We start from the raw sequence: 19710 nt of genomic DNA on the forward strand, positions 1-19710 counted from the left end.
GCCCGGGCTGGCTCTGACTGTGATCCTCAGATCTCAGCCTCTTAAGTAGCTAGGATTACAGGCGTGAGCCACCATGCCTTTTTATCTAGCATATTATTTCTTTCTTTTGAAAGTGTTCCTTCTATCATATTGCTACTCTGTATTTAGGCTCTCACCAGAGGCTAGAAGTCCAGAGTCAACCCTCCAAAACTGAACTGGATAAGTTTCCTTTCTTTATAAACTAGTCTGCCCCAGGCAGCTCATTGTAATGAATAAATCAGACTAATTTAGTAAACACTAGGGAAATACTTAATTAGTTTGAGAATAGGGGAATATAGGGAAGATAAGCCTCAAGGCAGATGATGACTGAATAATGATCGCAGCAAGTATTGACTGTTTGTCTGGCACTGAACTAAGGCTTTACCTAGATTATGACATTTTAACGTCATTTGATAGATAATACAACTAAAACCTGAAAAGAATTTCTACCAAGTGGTAGAGCTGAGATTTATCCTAAGGTAGTCTGATTTTACTTAATCACATATGATGAGGTTAGAAATACATTTTTCAAGGTGGAGCTTGGATTTTGTTGAAAAATGCATGAACTCAGTATTACTGTTATTTACCAAAGGGCTTTGTAACATGTTTGTAGTAATGATGTTACTGGGAATTTTTGTTTGTGAATTTTACTTTAGCTTTAACTACTGAACCAGGTAATTCCTTTTCCTCACTTAAATCTCATTGTTCATATATATATTTTTTATTAAAGAATTTATTAACATTGATTTTTATATCATATTTCAAAGGACATGTTTAACAAATAAGTATTCAAGAAGGCAATCTCTATATGCAATCACTGGCACTTAGATTTTAGAACATAATTAAAATTAGGCTGACGGTTTGTATGTCATAGATACATAGATACATATTAATCTATGTAATAAAACATTATGTCTATAGAGTCATAAATTTTTATGTCTATGTAGTTGTATTTATATTTCCAATACCATGTCCATAGCATTGAGTTTGCAAATATTGAGTCATTACTCTTGTACTGTTTGGATATAATAGCCACATATTAAGGATACCATGCGCCTTTTGTTTCTTTGAACTTGACTTGTCTCACTCAACATGATTCACTCTAGATTCATCCACTTCCCTGCAAATGCCATTATTTTATCTTGTCTGTTGGCTATGTAGAATTCCATTTATATATATATATATATCACATTTTTATATCCATTCATCTGTAGTAGGGCATCCGGGTTGTTTCCATTGCCTAGTTATTGTGAATGGTGCAGCAATGAACATAGAGGAGCAGGTGTCCTTATCATATCCTGGGTTATGATGCTCAGGATAGATGCCAGAAGTGGTATGACGGGATCATAGAGAAGGTCTATTTTCAGTTCTTTTTTTTTTTGCCAGTCCTGGGCTTGGGCTCAGGGCCTGAGCACTGTCCTTGGACTTTCTCAAGGCTAGCACTCTACCACTTGAGCCTCAGCACCACTACCGGCTTTTTTCTATGTATGTGGTACCGAGGAATTGAACCCGGGTCTTCGTGCATGCTAGGCAAGCACTTTACCACTAGGCCAAACTCCTGGCCTATTTTCAGTTCTTTAAGAATCCTCCAAATTACTTTCCAGAGTGGCTGAACTTATTATTATTATTATTATTTTTAAATCCACAAGGTCATCAGAACTGTGCACACTACATCTTAATACCAGGGCTCATTAAACAATATGAATGGATGCTTTCTTAGATTCCCAGCAAAGAAGACTTTAACAACAGCATAAGATTCTTTTTTTTTTTTTTTCTTGCCAGTCCTGGGCTTGAGCTCAGGGCCTGAGCACTGTCCTTGGACTTTCTCAAGGCTAGAGCTCTACCACTTGAGCCTCAGCACCACTTCCGGCTTTTTTCTATGTATGTGGTACCGAGGAATCGAACCCGGGTCTTCATGCATGCTAGGCAAGCACTTTAACCACTAGGCCAAACTCCCGGCCCCAGTATAAGATTCTTAATAACTTCTCAGTTCACTGGTCATTTCTAGTTGGAGATACTTTGTAGTAGAGTAATATCTTCTTTTAGCATGATCTGATCCAGTTGTTTCCTTGTCTTTGTTTTAGACTGAATTTCTTCTGCATCATCTAACACAAGGTTCATGTATTCACTTGCTCATAGAGCCACACTTGAATCTGAGATCTATTTTGTAAATATGATGGGCTGCACTATCACCTCCTATATCTTTTGGTCCTGGCCACGGTACGCCATGGTGGAACTTACCTATCTTTTATTTATTTATTTATTTATTTTTTTGCCAGTCCTGGGCTTGAGCTCAGGGCCTGAGCACTGTCCTTGGACTTTCTCAAGGCTAGAGCTCTACCACTTGAGCCTCAGCACCACTTCTGGCTTTTTTCTATGTATGTGGTACCGAGGAATTGAACCTGGGTCTTCGTGCATGCTAGGCAAGCACTTTAACCACTAGGCCAAACTCCCGGCCCCTATCTTTTATTTTTAAGTGACAAATAATGTATATACTATGAGGGACACTGTGATTTATTTTTCAATGCCAAAAATTGAATCCAAGGTATGGTATATGCCAGGCAAATACTCCACCACTCTTTGTTTGTTTGTTTTTTCCTACTCATAGCTAATACTTTACCAGTTGTTACACTTCTGGTTTTCCACTTTTTTTTTTTTTTGCCAGTCCTGGGCTTAGACTCAGCACCTGAGCACTGTCCTTGAACTTTCTCAAGGCTAGAGCTCTACCACTTGAGCCTCGGCACCACCTCTGGCTTTTTTCTATGTATATGGTATCGAGGAATCAAACCAGGGTCTTCATGCATGCTAGGCAAGCACTCTACCACTAGAGTCTCATTTTGTAGTACAGATTAGCCTGAAACTCACTGTGGTCCAGGCTGTCCTTAAAAGCACCATCTTTCTGTCTCCTGAGTCCTGTCATTAAAGGATGTACTACCATGCCTGGTGCATTGTAATGTTTTGATATATGTTTATATTGTAGAATGATTAAGTCAAGCTGATTAACACATTTTCATTTTTCTTTTCTTTTTTCTTTTATTTTGCCAGTCCTGGGGCTTGAACTCAGAGTCTTTGGATACTTTTTGCTCAAGGCTAGCACTCTGCCACTTGAGCCACAGCTCCACTTCTGGTTTTTTCTGTGTATGTGGTTCCGGGGAATCGAACTCAGGGCTTTGTGCATGGTAGGCCATCACACTAACACTAGGCCATGTTCCCTGACCAATTAATACATTTTCACTTATCATTTTGTGGTAAGGCATTTAAAATATACTTTTTAGCTCTGAAACAAAACTTTGCATTATTATTTGTTATAGTCTTCTTTTTTTAGATTCCACATGGAAGTGGCTTATTTTACTTAGCATAATGTTTTCTGGGTTCAGTTTTTATTTGTTCATATGAATGCTCCTATTGTTGATTTGCCAGACACCAAGTTGCAAAATCTATTGTCACAGTGGATTTTGTTTCCTTTCCTGATGAGTATTGGATAGATACTTATAGCAGAGTTCTGTGATAGGCAAATTAGAAATTGGACTGATTAGACCTTGTTAGCAGGCTCCTCAGACAACTCATCTGGGAGTACTGACCTTTCACATATTTTGAAAGATAGAAAAGAAAAAACTCTGATCATTCCCATTGAAAGAACTAAGGTATTAATTTACATTTGTTATGAAAGGACATTTCAGGGTGGTGTTCATTGAGAGTGAACAGTGTAGACTGTGTGTGGTTTTCTTTTTTAAATGTCAGCCTATACTTAACCATGACTCATGGGGTGTCACTTTCAGTTTGTTAAGAGTCAGGCTGAGTTTCTTACAGGTTTTGTCACATTGCCCTCTTGGAATTTAGCTGGAAGAAATCAAGTGAAGCATAGTGGCAGGTGTCTAGATGAGCATCCCATTCAGAAGGACAGAGTGAGCCAGGTGCTGGTGGCTTATGCCTGTAATCCTAGCCACTAAGGAAGCTGAAACCTGAGGATCACGGTTCAAAGCCAGCCCAGGCAAGAAAGTTTATGAGACTCTTGTTTCCAGTTAACCACCAGAAAACTAGAAGGGGTACTGTAGCTCAAGTGGTAGAGCACTGCTAGCTTTGAGCTGAAGCTCTCAGAAACAGGACAGCACCCAGGCCCAAAGTTCAAGCCCCATGACCCACAAAAAAAAAAAGGACAGAGTGCAATGATCTCATTCTGCCTATTTGTTCTAAGAGTTTTCACCATGTGCCATTATATGTTCGTGTGTGTGTGCGCGTGTGCACATGCAAGCATACACACACACACACATACGCACACACACACACTGGTATTGGGGCTTGAATTCAAGGCTTCATGTTCTTGTTTGGCTTGTTTGTTCAAGGCTGGTACTCTACCACTTCTGGCTTTTTGCTGGTTAATTGGAGATAAGAATCTCATGGACTTTCATGCCTGGACTTGTTTCAAACTACTATTATAATCTTTGTATAGAAACAAGCTATGAAGTTAACAGTTTGTATATAGGTTGCACTGTTAGGAGGAATGGCTTCCAAGGTCAGGAGAGTAACTGTGGCTGTTTCTCAGAGAAGCTTCTGTGTTCCTACTGGAGCCTGGGTTTTGTAAAGCTTTGGTTGGATGTGCCAGATGCCTTTGACTCATCAAATATGTGATATGAAATTGATGCTTTGCTAAGTGTATTAGTGACTCTAAAACACTGATAACAGATTTTTCTATAATTTCTACAATTAGGTAGGTGATAATGGATGCACATAGTTCAACCAGAATCAATTCAAGGAAGAGGAGGAAAGAGGGATCTGGACCTAATGGAGCAACAGAAGAAGACGGAATTCCTTCAAAAGTACAACGTGCTGCAGTTGTAAGTATACAGGATTTTTTTTTTTTTTTTTTTTTTGCCAATCCTGGGCTTGAGCTCAGGGCCTGAGCACTGTCCTTGTATTTTCTCAAGGCAAGAGCTCTACCACTTGAGCTCAGCACCACTTCCGGCTTTTTTCTATGTATGTGGTACCGAGGAATCAAAACTGGGTCTTTGTGCATGCTAGGCAAGCACTAGGCTAAACTCCCAGCCCAGGAATTTTCTTTGTAAACATTTATCCTGGCAGATAGAAGGTAGAAACTGATGTAACATTCATGATAGTGTTATGACAAAAGTCTTGTTAAAATAGTAGTAAGAATGGTTAGGGTAATTTTTACAATTTTTAGAAATAGCTTTTTTTCCCCCAGATTACAACTCACAGCTCAGTTATAGGATTTTTTTTTTTGCATCAGATTGGAAAAAACATCCTAGGAAATGTGAAGGCTGTAAGTTTGTGTAGAATATAAAATGAGAGCCAGAAAGTCTTTGCTAAAAAAGTATTCAGGAATCCTTAATGAGTAGATAGAATACTGGGAAACCAGCATCAAGTACTAAGCTCACACTATTTGTATTTCTCATCTCCCTACCAGTCTGAACACTAGATTCCAGCTTCTCTTTTACTGGGATTTTGAGGACTACTTTGTTAATTAAGTGTGTAAATAGTCAGGAAAAAGTTCTTTTAGAAGGTGTACTACCCTTCAGAGATCATTTATATCTTGGAGAATGTTTTCATAATTTTATTTATTTTTTTGCCATTCCTGGGCTTGAACTCAGGGCCTGAGCATTGTCCTTGGACTTTCTCAAGGCTAGAGCTCTATCACTTGAGCCTCAGCACCACTTCCGGCTTTTTTCTATGTGTGTCGTACTAGGGAATGGGGGCAACAGAAGGTACCTGGGAAGGACAGAAGAATCAATACACAGGATATTTTAGATTTTCTTTGTTGCTTGGTTTTGTTTGCTTCCAAGTTACAAATATCTGACATAAGAGGTAAAGATAGCATGATTCTAGGCAAAAAGTTGGTGAGATCTGATCTCAAAAAGAAGAAATGAAACAAGAGCTGGGCATGGTATCACATGTCTACAACTAGAGTTACTCCAGCTACTCAGGAGGTAGAGGCAGAAGGATCACAAAGGATCTAAAGATGACCCCTGATAAAACCATAAGAACCTATCTGAAGGGGCTGGGAGCATGGCCGAGTGATAGAGTGCTTGCCTAGCATTCATGAAGCCCTGGGTTTGATTCCTTGGTACCACATATACAGAAAAAGCCAGAAGTGGTACTGTGGCTCAAGCGGTAGAAAAAAAGCCAAAGGACAGTGCCCAGGCTCTGAATTCAAGCCCCAAGACTGGCAAAAAAAAAAAAAAAAAACTATCTGAAAAACAAATAACAAATCCAAGACTAAAAAAGATCCAATGATGGATCTTATTTTCTTTTATTATAGACCTTTCTTTCTTTCTCTTTCTTTCTTTCTCTTTCTTTCTTTTGTCAGTCATGGAGCTTGAACTCTGGGCCTTGGTACTGTCCTTGAGCTCTTTAGCTCAAGGCAAGTGCTCTACCTCTTGAGCCACAGTGCCAGTTCCTTATTATTCTTCTTATTAAGCAGTTGTACAATCCTGTAAGTCAGGAATATAGTACTTGATCACTGTCATGCTTCCTTTGTTCTCCCCATTTTTCCCTTCTTGTCCCTGTGCTCCAGTCATGTAGTTTGATTTTTACATAATGTACATTGAATATAATATTTGCTCACTCTTCCTTCCTCTGTTCCTGTGCCCATCTGTGCTGTATGCCCTCCCCAAACATAACATGTTTCCATTTCCCATGTTTTAAAGGTACTGGTGTTGTAACTCACTTATACATTCTGTAAGGTCAGGGATTGAATACAATCTTCAGCAGACCAGGCAAGCATTCTACCACTTGGGCCTTGAAGTTGTTTGAATATTTAAATTTAAAGACTTTCCCAGGTCTTGCTTTCTTGATCTTCTTGGAACTCTTTTGTTTTGCGGACTGTGTGGGTTGAACTTGGAACTGATCCATCTTCCAGTCTTCGCCTGTCCAGTGCTAGGATCACTACGGGAATATTGCCACCACACCTAGTTTCTACAGTAATCTTTTCTCTGAAATTATTTCTTGGTCTCTGCCACAACTTTATCAGAATTCTCCTTAACCTTCTCTGGCAACTTCCCTTCCCTGTGATATGAAGTCTTCTAAGTTTCTACTTACTATTATTTTGTCCTTTCCACCACTTGGCTTTTGTAGGATTAGGTCATTGCCTGTCTTTTGGACATTTCTTAATATCCTGGTTTTATTATTCTCCAGAGGAATCTGTTATAGAATTGACTCTTTTATTTTTTAACTTTTTTTTTTGTGGGTCATGGGGCTTGCACTCAGCCTAGGCGCTGTCCCTGAGCTCTTCAGCCCAAGGCAACCATCCAACCCTTGAGCCAAGCCCAACTTCCTGTTTTCTAGAGGTTAATTGGAGATAAGAGTCTCAGGTCCTTTTGTGCCTGGCTGGCTTTGAACCTTGATCCTCAGATCTCAGCCTCCTAAGTAGCTAGGATTACAGGTGTGAGCCACAGCTCCTGGCTTTTTTTTTTTTTTTTTTTTTTGGCCTGTCCTGGGCTTGGACTCCGAGCCTGAGCACTGTCTGTGGGCTTTCTCAAGGCACAGTACCTCTTCTAGATTTTTTCTATGTATGTGGTTCTGAGGAATCAAACCTGGGTCGTCATGCATGCTAGGCAAGCACTCTACCACTAGGCCAAACTCCCAGTCCATACTCTTTTATTTTAAACTTTTTTTCCCCTCTATTCCTGTTAATATTGCCCTTAGTTCAGACTGTTATTATAAATTTGTTTTGGGTTGTCTCCTCCCCCACCTGGCTCTCACTCAGCTTGCTTACTCATAGCTGGTGCTATATTGCTCCACCCTTGCTTGCTTTTTGCTGATTATTTCATACATGGAGACAGAGAACATTTTTTTTTTTTTTTGGTCTGTCATGGGGCTTAAACCCTGGGCTTGGGCGCTGTCCCTGAGCTGTTTAGTCGCCTTTCCCCTTGAGCCACAACACCACTTCTAGTTTTCTGGTGGTTAATTGGAGATAAGAGTCCACTGACTTTAGTGCCTGGGGTGGCTTTGAATCATGATCCTCAGATCTCAGCTTCCTGAGTAGCTAAGATTACATGTGTGAGCCACCATGCCTGGCTAGTCAGAGAACTTTTCTACATGAGCTGGCCTTGAACTCCAGAACCTCCAGATCTCAACCTCTTGAGTAGCCAGAATTACAGATGTGAGCTACCAGCATCCAATTGTAAACTCTTCTCTCAAGTGACTACATGGTTTTTTCTCTTTTTTTCTTTCTTTCTTTCATTCTTTCTATCTTTTTGTGGATCATGGGGCTTGAACTCGGCCTGGGTACTGTCTCTGGGCTCTTCAGCTCAAGGCTACCACCCTACCCTTGAGCCAAGCCTTACTTCCAGTTTTCTAGAGGTTAATTGGAGGTAAGAGTCTTAGGTCCTTTTGTGCCCAGCTGGCTTTGAATCTTGATCCTTAGATCTCAGCCTCCTGAGTAGCTACGATTAAAGAAATGAGCTACGGCTTAGCTTGTTTCCCTCATGTTTAATTGGCACTCAGACTGTACTACCTGCCTCACAGGGAACATTTGAATATTTTCACAATATGAAGCATTGCATGGTGATAATTATTCTTAATAAAGCACCGAGGAGCTATTTGACTTCCCAAGTGTCTAACTCAAATAGTATGAGAGGCCCTTGGGAATCTTAGCAATTTTGTCTCCTGACATGCTACATTCGTTGAATGTTGCAACTCACTTGTTTGTTTAGAGTGAGTTTTTTTCTGCTTCTTATTATGAAGTTTTATGAGAAATATAAATACCATATTGAATTGAGAAATATAAATACCATATTGAATTGAATCCAGTTTGGGGGGCGGTATTCTGATGTGTTCCACTGAATTTAACTTTCTATACCTTCACTTTTCTGCTTTTAGGGCTTAAGGCAGCCAGCTCCTTTTTCTGATGAAATTGACTTTGACTGTAGTAAGCCCTATATTAGGGTAACTATGGAAGAAGCCAGCAAAGGAACGCCTTGTAAGTAAATATATACCTAATAGGTTGTCATGTTTCTATAGGCTTTAGCATACGGTTATATTTACCAATTCTTTATGTCCTCTCTTTTGTTTACTTGTGATAGCATATTGAGGCAGAGGTTCCGCCCATCTGCCTGGTATTCTATTAGGTACTAACATTTTAGTGTTTTCCTTATACAGTTGTTTTCTGAGCTATTGTCACAGCTGAGATATAATGGAGCAGAAACAGTTAAGACATTAGTTTGAATACTAGGGATCTAGATTATTGGTAAAGCACCTGCTAACATGTCCAAGGGCTTGGATTCAATCCCTAGCACCAAAAAATATATGTAATAGTAACTAATATATTAATATATGATGCTATTATGATATATACATATTATATATAACATATATAATATGTATATATATTAACCTGATGTTTATGGTATTAAACTCCAGACCTTGCTCATACTAGGCAAGTACTCTAAGTACCTAATTTACTTATATCTAGCCCATGATTTTGTCTTTTTTTTTTTTTTGGCCAGTCCTGGGCTTGAGCTCAAGGCCTGAGCACTGTTCTTGGACTCTCTCATGGCTAGCACTCTACCACTTGAGCCACAGCACCACTTCCAGCTTTTTCTATGTATGTGGTACCAAGGAATCAAACCTTGTTCTTCGTGCATGCTAGGCAAGTGGTAGGCAAGCTACCACTAGACCAAATTTCCAGTCTGATCTTGTCTACTTTGATAAAGACCCAAATAATATATCAAGCTGTCACATGTTTCATAGCTTCAGAATTTCCTCTCTGATCATTCATTTTATCAGGCAATTATAATGGTTTTGTTTGGTTGCTTGTTTTTTTTTTTTTTTTGCTAGTCTTGGGATTTGAACTCAGGGACTGAGTACTGTCCTAGAGCTTTCTCAATGCTAGCACTCTACTTCTTGAGCCACAGCACCACTTCCAGCTTTTTTTTGCATTTAGTACCAAGGAATTGAACTCAGGGCTTCATGATTTCTAGGCAAGCACTAGGCCACACTTGTGGTCTGATTTTTTTTTTTAATTTTTACTGGGAGAGGACTTAATATCCCAATTTGGTAGATTTTTTTCACTTAGTTTTGTCTTTATAATTAATAAAGATAAAATTATGTTACGATTTTAGAGAAATGTTGCAAAAGTTCAAACTGTACAGTTATATGTTTAATTTATATTATTAAGGTTTTGCCCACATAACTCATTATTAGGCTTTTTGAATATTCTTCTTGTTTGGGGTAGTTGGTTTTAGGGAAATAACATAGATAGACACTTGCATGTGTATTTTCTGTGAAAACCAGTATAGGTAGCTGTTTCATTTTTATGTGAATTGCCCAATTCTCTTTCTTTGTCCCTCTGTCTCTCTCTCTTTTCTTTTCTTGCTTGCTACAATCGCTTTCAATTTTGATGATTTGTTAAGTGTTGTCTCTACTCTGTAGAAAAAGGGCTTGACTTAGACTAAGAGAAACACCAGAAATAAAGAAACCTGTATGTACATATGTGTTATGTACGTATGTTTCCAGTGTATTCGTGATTACTTTTTGTGTGTCTTTAAGTATTTTTGTTACATGTTTTAACTGAGGCTTAGTGAGATACAAATAGAAATTGTGCTGGACAGTTTTAGGCCAGGATCTCACTACCCCTGGCCTGTGTTTTAGCTGTGTGGATTGTATATTAGAGTTCTCAAAAACAGAAGCTTAGTTCCAGAGAAGAGCCCACTTCCTTTTGCAAACCTGTCCAGATGTAGCTCATGTTGATCACAACCCTTGTGATTCACCTTGTGATTTCTCACTAATAAGGGGTAAAGGAAAACCGAGGTTGTGTGTGACAAAGTGTTATGCTGGCAGGTCATACTGCAAAATGCCAATAGACAGTTCAGGGTTCACAATTTGAAGGTGGTGATACAGCTGTTGGAAGCAAGTACACTCACTAATGACTCCTTTTCAACATCAAGTACTTCACTCAGATCTGATCTTATTGATTACATTACCCTGCTTGTTACTAATTTATCTACATACCATTTGTGCATACATTAAATATGAAAATGTGTGTAGAGGGCTGAGGGTATAGGTGCAAGGTAGAGTATGTGCTTAGCATGCCCTAGATTCAATCTCTAACACTAACACAGAAAAGGAATAAACAGAGAATATATAGAGAGATAGTATATCATAAAAGTATATAATACATAAAATAATAACAATACATATAATACACACACACACAATTTTTTTGGTCGTTCAGCTTGAACTCTGGGCCTGGGTACTGTCCTTGAGATCTTCAGCTCAAGGCTACTGCCCTATCCCTTGAGCCACAGCTCCACTTCCACTTTTCTGGTAGTTAATTGTAGATAGGAGTCTCATGGACTTTCGTGCCCAGGCTGGCTTTGAACCACGATTCTCAGATCTCAGCCTCCTGAGTTTCTAGGATTACAGGCATGAACCACTGCACCCAGCGATACATATATATTGGTCCTGTGGCTTGAATTCAGGGACCGAGTGCTGTCCCTGAGCCCTTTTGCTCAAGGCTAGTGCTCTACCACTTGATCCACAGCTCTACTTCCAGCATTTTTTTTTTGCCAGTCCTGGGCTTGAGCTCAGGGCCTGAGCACTGTCCTTGGACTTTCTCAAGGCTAGAGCTCTACCACTTGAGCCTCAGCACCACTTCCGGCTTTTTTCTATGTATGTGGTACCAAGGAATTGAACCCGGGTCTTCGTGCATGCTAAGCAAGCACTCTACCACTAGGCCAAACTCCCGGCCCCCTTCCAGCTTTTTTTGATACTTAATTGGAGATAAGAACTTCATGGACTTTCCTACCCAGTCTGGCTTTGAGCTGGGATCTTCAGATCTTAGCCTCCTGGGTAGCAAGGATTACTAGATGTCATCAGTGCCTGGTTAAGAGAAAACATATTTAATGCCTGAGCACTGTCCTTGGGCTTTCTCAAGCCTAGTGCTCTACCACTTGAGCTACAGTACCACTTCCAGCTTTTTTATGTATGTGGTACTGAGGAACCAAACCCAGGGCTTTGTGCATGCTAGGCAAGGACTCTACCACTATTCCATGCTCCCGGCCCCTAATTTTTTTTTTTAAGGAAGACACTCAAGCCTTTGTTCTTTGACTGAGAATTTCACCATTAGGTCTATTGGTTCTGAGACTTTTAGAGTTGGTCTAAGTCATGATAACCTCTATCATGGGATCTCTAGTATGTTTATGTCTTCTTAGCCTTCATAGTTCCATTTGTAAGTGCTCTATCAATCACCTGCCTATCATTTATCACCTATCATCTATCACCATCTACTTATCTTTATATCACTTATCTATCATCTATATCTATCTATCACCTATCTCTATGTATCTATCCCAGGAGATCCTTGGTTAACATAACAGGAAATAATGAGCACAAAATATCTCTGAGAAGTTGGGTACAGTGGCTGAGGTCTGGGTTCTAAGCCAGCCCGGGCTCTAAAGACTATGAGACTCTTATCTCCAATTAACTACCAGAAAACTGGAAGTGGCACTATAGCTCCAGAGGTAGGGTGGTAGCCTTGAACTGAAGAGCTCAGGGACTACACCCAGGCCGAGTTCAAGTCCCATGACTGACAAAAAAATATATTTCTAAGAAAGCAGTTTGTAGACTGTCATGTAGCATGGACTCACTTCTGTACAATGATTGTATGTATGTATATATGTACACATTGTGCAGAATTTAATGTTCCTTATTTAGGATAAATTCTGGAAAATATTATTAAAATATAATCCATATGATTCTGAGTCATAATTCTAGAATATGTTTTTGTAGAATTTTTAAATTTTACTTTGATATTTAATCATTTTATAATGAACATATATTATTATTAAAATCAGAAAAATGTTAATGTTAAAAAAAAGTAAGTACAAAATGAACATTTTTTGTGTGTGTACCAGTCCTGGGATAGAGCTCAGGGCTTGAACAGTCCTTGGGCTTTCTCAAGGCTAGAGCTCTACCACTTGAGCCACAGCACCACTTCTGGCTTTTTCTGTGTATGTGGTACTGAGGAATCAAACCCGGGTCTTCATGCATGCTAGGCAAGCACTCTAATACTAGGCCAAACTCCTGGCCCCCAAAATGAACATTTTAAGATGCATCATTTCTAAGTAGAATATGAATTATGCAACTTGTGAGCAGGGATGGGAGGCAGAAGCTGGAGGAAAGGGAAGGAAGGGATAACATTGCCCAAAAGAGAAATGTACATATTACCTGAATTGTGAAATGATAACTCCTCTTTACAGGACCTTAACAACAGTAATAAAATCAAATTTAAAAAACAAACAATAAAAACACTGCTTAATAAATCCAGTGTTTAAAATTTTGATATATAAGTTTGTAGGTCATATTATTAGGTCATGTTTGAGATTGTTTGCTCTGCTGTGTATGAATAAATTAAAGAAATTGAAGTCACAGATACTGAGAAAGACCCTATACATCTAAAGAAATTATTAGTGGTAGAATTAGAGTTAAACCTAACCTTTTCAGCCTCATATCTTTTTTACTCTAGAGTAGTACTTGTAGACTTGACTGAGAAACAATAGAAGGCCCTTTGCAAAATTTATTCCAGTCTTGGTGGAAAAACCATTATAAACTATAAACTGTTGGCCAGTCTAATTTGACCTCTTGCTTTTTTCTTATATCTCTCTGTTCTGTTTTGTGCTAAATAGCCATGTAGGTTACAGTATTCATGCCAGTGCAGGACAAGGAATAAACCAATAATTAGGAATCTACACAAACATTCAGTGAAATGGGATTCAATACTAGTACAAGGCATTAGCCCTCCTGTACTCTCCACACCCATTCTCCAAGGTTTCACTTGGGAAATTAAGGAAGCTCCCAAGGGGAGCTTATGGGACAAAACTAGAGAAAAAATATGACTTGTGAGATATCAGCCTTGCAGAGCTTTTGGAAAATGAGAACAATAAGCAATTTGGAAAAGGAAAAAGAATTGGAAAGCAATGAAAATCTGTTAGGAACAAATGGTTTCTAGTGACAGCTATTTCAGAGCATATCTCAAGAGAGAAAATTGAAATCCAGGTTTGTTCTACCTAGAAGAGCCATCTGCTTACTTAGCCATTAGCTGAGACAACAGTTGTTAGGGTGTGGTTTGCCTGATTCCCAGCCATTTGGTAAAAGAATGCCTGTTTTTTTCTTCTAGACAGTGGCCCCTTCTGGCCTTTGGTTAGAATACAACCTGGGTTTACCAAAGACCTGAAGTCTTAGGGAACTGGTATCAAAAAAGGTTGGGCAAACACTTGCAGAGAACCATCGAGGGATGGTTCAGTGGCAAACAGCCATTCAATCAGTGACATTCTGTACTTTTGCAACCATTCAGACAGTCGATTTTCTAAGCTAAATCTCCCCATCTTACTCTGCCCTGGTTATCTAAAGCCTTGGGTTTCATTACCAGCACCAAAGGGGGAAAAAAATCATATTATTCTATTTTTCACTGAATTAATTCAAAACTTTAGCTTCTTGTATTATAAATCAATACATTCCCATGTTCTGACATCCACAAAGTTAAAAATTGTTTTATAGCTCCCTTGTAGCACTTTACAGACAACTAGGATTGCCAGTTTCTTATAGGCATCTAGATTCTTGGTTTAAATCTTCTCTCATTTGTGCTGGGTGTATTATAGTGTATTTAGGTTCCCATTGAAATTTAGGTTGTTTCCAAACCTTTGTTGTTACAAACAAGGCTTCTATGAATGGCATATACATTTTTATATATGTATATATGTGTGTATGTCTAATGAATAAATTCCTAGAACTGAAATAGTTAATTTGAGCATTTGTCATTTACTTTTTTTTTTATTGGCCAGTCCTGGGCTTGAACTCAGGGTTCAGGGCACTGTCCTTGGGCTTTTTCAAAGCTAGCGCCCTACCACTAGGACATACTCCCAGCCCTGTCATTTACTTTTTTTTGCCAGTCCTGGGGCTTGAACTCAGAGCCTGGGCACTGTTCTCGGACACATCTTGTTCAAGCCTAGCACTTTGCCACTTGAGCCACAGCACCACTTCTAGCTTTTTCTCTGTATGTGGTACTGAGGAATCGACCCCAGAGAATCCTGGGCTTGAGCTCAGGGCCTGAGCACTGTCCTTGGACTTTATCAAGGCTAGAGCTCTACCACTTGAGCCTTAGCACTACTTCCGGCTTTTTTCTATGTATGTGATACCGAGGAATTGAACCCGGGTCTTCGTGCATGCTAGGCAAGCACTCTACCACTAGGCCAAACTCCCAGCCACTAGTTTTGCTTCTTGAGACAAGGTTTTGCTCAGTATCCCAGGCTAGCCTCAAACTTACAATTCTTTTTTTTTTTTTTTTTTTTTTGCCACTCCTGGGCTTGAGCTCAGGGCCTGAGCACTGTCCTTGGACTTTCTCAAGGCTAGAGCTCTACCACTTGAGCCTCAGCACCACTTCCAGCTTTTTTCTATGTATGTGGTACCAAGGAATCGAACCCGGGTCTTCATGCATGCTAGGCAAGCACTTTAACCACTAGGCCAAACTCCCAGCCCCTCAAACTTACAATTCTTATGCTTCAGCCTCCAAGCACTGGGGGATGATTATAAGTATGGGCCACCATACTCAGTCATTTATCTCTTGGTAAGTTTTACCTAATTTTTCCTCATAGAAGTTCATAGATAATTCCTATCAACAATATAGACATAATATTTCAGTTTAAAAGTTTCATATAGATAAAGCTATTTGAAACCTCTAAAATTTCCTGAAAATCAATTTTCTTTAGTTTGATTTATAGCCCCTAAGGCAGGAGTGAAATTTACCTTTTCACCACCCTCAGATTTGTCTATCTGTATGGCTCTGATTCTTCTTTCCTAGAATGAAAGAGATATTCCTACTGCTATTTTTCTATTGTCACAGTGAAATGTCTTCCTTTATTCACATATAGAAATAATAAGTTACTTGTACTCTTTAGCCTTATCATTTGAAGCATGACAATTTTCTGGCTTCTTTTTCATTACCACAAAAAATAGTTGACATTTTTCCCCATTAATGGAGAGAGGAAATGGTATAATGAAAAGTCCTAAAATATTTGTGTTTGAATTTAAATACTTAGTATATCCACCCTAAATTAGAAAATGTAACATGGTTTTTATTAGAAAGGAGAAATGCTTTAAGGAACTTGATTATCACAGAGTAAACCTTGAAGGATGAACCAGAGAATGAGAGTGTGATGGATAACTGGTCTACCTATGTGCTAGCCCTCCTTCCTTTTCAGTTGTGGCCCCCTCCATCACTCCTTACTCTGGCCAGTAGTGGATAGGTTTATTTTCAAAGGAAAACACTGCTTATTAATAATCAAGGCAGAATGAAATGAAGTGAGTAAGCAGTCAGAATAGCTTGATTATAAAAGCAATTATCTATAACAAATAACATACAAAATATATCTCATATATAAATATGTCCCAATTATACATATTAATAATATATAAAATATATCCCAGGATTGATTTTTTTTTTGCCAGTCCTGGGACTTGAACTCCGGGCCTATACAATGTCCTTGGGCTTTCCTCAAGGCTAGAGCTCTACCATTTGAGCCACAGCACCACTTCTGGTTTTTTCTATGTATGTGATACTGAGGAATACAACCCCGGTCCTCGTGCATGCTAGGCATGCACTGTACCACTAGGCCAAACTCCCAGCCCGAAGATGTTTGATACAAGCAGGCCAACAGAGTTCATGGAGGTAATAGAAAACATGAATATAGTGTTTAGTCAGGGAAGATTGTGATATTGTTTTTCACAGTGTCAACTTACTTGCCCAATCAGCTTGAACATCTTGAGAGGGGTATGTAGGCATGGCACACTCACCAGTTCCTTTTTATTTTATTTTTTATTTCTGTGGGTCATGGGGCTTGAACTCTGGGCTTGGGATTGTCCCTGAGCTCTTCAGCTTAAGGCTATTACCCTACCCTGAACCACAGCCCCACTTCTCATTTTTTAGTGATTAATTGGAGATATGAGTCTCACAGTCTTTTAGTGCCTGGGCTGGCTTTGAACAGCGATCCTCAGATCTCAGCTTCCTGGGTAGTTAGGATTACAGGTGTGAGCCATGGTGCCTGGCACAAGTTCAATTTTTATCTGTTGCAAATGAGGTATTGAATATGTGTATTTTTTGGGGGGTAATGAATTCTTTCATTTGAATTTAGGTGAACGGCCTGTGAGAGTTTATGCAGATGGAATATTTGACTTGTTTCATTCTGGTCATGCCCGGGCTCTGATGCAAGCAAAGAACCTTTTCCCTAATACATATCTAATTGTAGGAGGTAAGGCAACACCTGACGACTAGCTACCCAATAGTCTTTATCTCTCCTGTCTATGTCACCTGAGCACATGGCTCTTGTGTACGTTTTTCTATGGAGGATGTATATAATGCCAATGTGGTCTCCAGCTTCAGCCTGGAGAGAGGAGCTGCAGTCTCAGTGACCTAAGATGTTCAGTATGTCCTTCATGTTAGCTGAGTTTCTGCCTTCATGGGAACAACACTGATCCTGATCCCTACTCAAGAACAGCATTTCCATTTATCATCTGCAGCCCACCACAGTACAATAGTTATATGGTCCAAGTCCAGTCTTATGAAAATGAAATGGGAGAACATTTGAAAAACCTTGATTGATGTAGAAATATGCATCAGGCTCATTTTAGCAGAGATTTTAGTCTTCTCCAAAGTGTGAATGTAATAATGAGTATTAGAAAAATAACTAACCCTTTGGTTGGTAGAGTACTACCAACCAATGAGCAAAAGTGTAGGTACTGAGCTCGAGTTCTGGTCTTGGATCTAAAAATAAACCAAAAAAAGAAAAAACAAAGGAAAGAAATGTGAACATCGTTTCTGTAGGTGGGTCTAGGATTAGGAAAGCACTGCTATCCCAGGCTGTCCAGTATTATTCTGGTGGGGAGGTTGGTTGCTGGCCTGGGAAGTGGGAGAAGATGGGGAAGGTGGGTGACTGAGGAAGGATAAACAGAAGAGACCTGCCTTATAACTTTTTTGTGATGTGGTAAACCCAGTCTGCAGTGATGAGCTGACGCACAACTTCAAAGGCTTCACAGTGATGAATGAAAATGAGCGCTATGACGCAGTGCAACACTGCCGCTATGTGGATGAGGTAGTGAGGAATGCCCCCTGGACTCTGACGCCTGAGTTCCTGGCAGAACACCGGGTAAGCAGCTGGCTGTAAGCCCTCATCCATGTTTACAGCCCCCTTAACATGCAATTGTTCTGGCACTTGGGCTAATTTCCCATAGTCCTGTTTTTCTTGTGCCTTTTGTATGGCTTTTACATCACAGGTGAGAGCATTGATTATTATGAATACTAGTATGAGGGCTGATGGTTTACAAGCACTTTTATAACCATTATAGCCCATTTGCTGTCCACAACAATCTTGTGGGGTGACTATTATTTCCACTTTATGTATATATGAAGAGTGAGGCTCAGGTTGTACCATTAGCAGAGCCAGAATTGAACTGTCAATTCCAAGGTGTCTTTTCTGTACTCTATATGTGTCTCCTTAGAGCTTATCAGTCTCTTTTAAATAACTACAACCCTCAACATGCTCTCAACAAGTTCACATTTAGGAAACAAGATTAGCAGAGACTTCTCTTGTATCAACTGAAGTTCTGTTTCAGGGCTTTGATTTTTTCTAGAAATTGCACATTGGCATTGTTCTTTTACTCAAGGAGTGAGTAATCATTGTTTTTTGTCCAATCATGAGGCTTGAATTCAGGGCCTGAGCACTGTTCCTGAGCTTCTTTGGCTCAAGGCTAGCACTCTACCACTTGAGCTATAGTACCACTTCCAACCTTTTCTCTTTATGTGGTACAGTGGACTCAAACCTAGGGTTTCATGCATGCTAGGCAAGCACTCTACCACTAAGCCACATTCCCAGCCCTCAAGGATTAATCATTGTAAAACTCCTTTCCTCCTTTGAATTCTCCCACATTAAGGCAATATGTGTCCTAATATTTAAAAAAATAACCTAAAAGAGGAAATGGATTTGTCCAGCCAGGCTGGAGGTCCTCAGCTCAAGTACCAATCAGCTTTAATTTTTTTGCCCTCACACACTATTCCTTTTTTTATTAAAGAATTTATTAACATTGATTTTTACATTATATTTCAAATGACTTGTTTGACAAACAAGTATTCAAGAAGGGAATCTCTAAATACAATCACTGGCACTTAGATTTTAGAATATAATTAAAATTAGGCTGAGGGTTTGTATGTCATAAATACATATTAATGTATATAATAAAACATTATAGAATCATAGATTTTTATGTCTATGTAGTTGTGTTTATATTTATTTTATTGTTGGGTAATATATAGAGGGGTTACAGTTAAAATTCACCAGGTAGTGGGTGCATTACTTCTTGCACATTGATACCCTTTCTCATGTTTTTGTCCCTGTTATCCTTCCCCAACCTCCTCCCACTCATCTTGTTTCCCCCAATTTCCTTTCCTATTTCAAATAAATAAGCGTATATACAATATACCAGGTGACAAAGATGCAGTAACCACATGACCAGTTGCAGCAAAGCCCTATGGTCTGTTTGAGGGGAGTACGTAAAATATATTGTTTCTCTCAAAAAATTATTGAAGACAGGCACAAGTAGCTCACATATAAGTCTTCTAAACTCCATCGTCAAAATAGCCAGAGAAAAGGTCAGGCAGGAGGCATGGCTCAAGTGGTAGAACACCAGTTG

The 19710-nt window shown here is 39.3% G+C and overlaps 1 protein-coding gene and 1 pseudogene across 4 annotated transcripts in view; one reads left to right on the top strand and one right to left on the bottom strand.

The window, feature by feature from the left end:
* Pcyt1a (phosphate cytidylyltransferase 1A, choline) overlaps nucleotides 1-19710 on the top strand; it is a 44160-nt gene that overhangs the window by 16405 nt on the left and 8045 nt on the right. For all 4 annotated transcript variants that reach the window (XM_090344484.1, XM_090344475.1, XM_090344494.1 and 1 more), the window contains exons 2-5: nucleotides 4727-4853; nucleotides 8854-8953; nucleotides 17160-17276; nucleotides 18019-18170. In XM_090344484.1, the coding sequence (XP_090200610.1) occupies nucleotides 4737-4853; nucleotides 8854-8953; nucleotides 17160-17276; nucleotides 18019-18170 (486 nt within the window). In that variant the 5' untranslated portion in view covers nucleotides 4727-4736. The remainder of the gene's footprint in view (nucleotides 1-4726; nucleotides 4854-8853; nucleotides 8954-17159; nucleotides 17277-18018; nucleotides 18171-19710) is intronic.
* On the bottom strand, nucleotides 2023-2247 carry LOC150069191 (small nuclear ribonucleoprotein E pseudogene; annotated as a pseudogene).

The sequence above is a fragment of the Megascapheus bottae genome, chromosome 1 (genome assembly GCF_031878675.1).
Source record: "Megascapheus bottae isolate mThoBot1 chromosome 1, mThoBot2.hap1, whole genome shotgun sequence".
Taxonomy (NCBI): domain Eukaryota; kingdom Metazoa; phylum Chordata; class Mammalia; order Rodentia; family Geomyidae; genus Megascapheus; species Megascapheus bottae.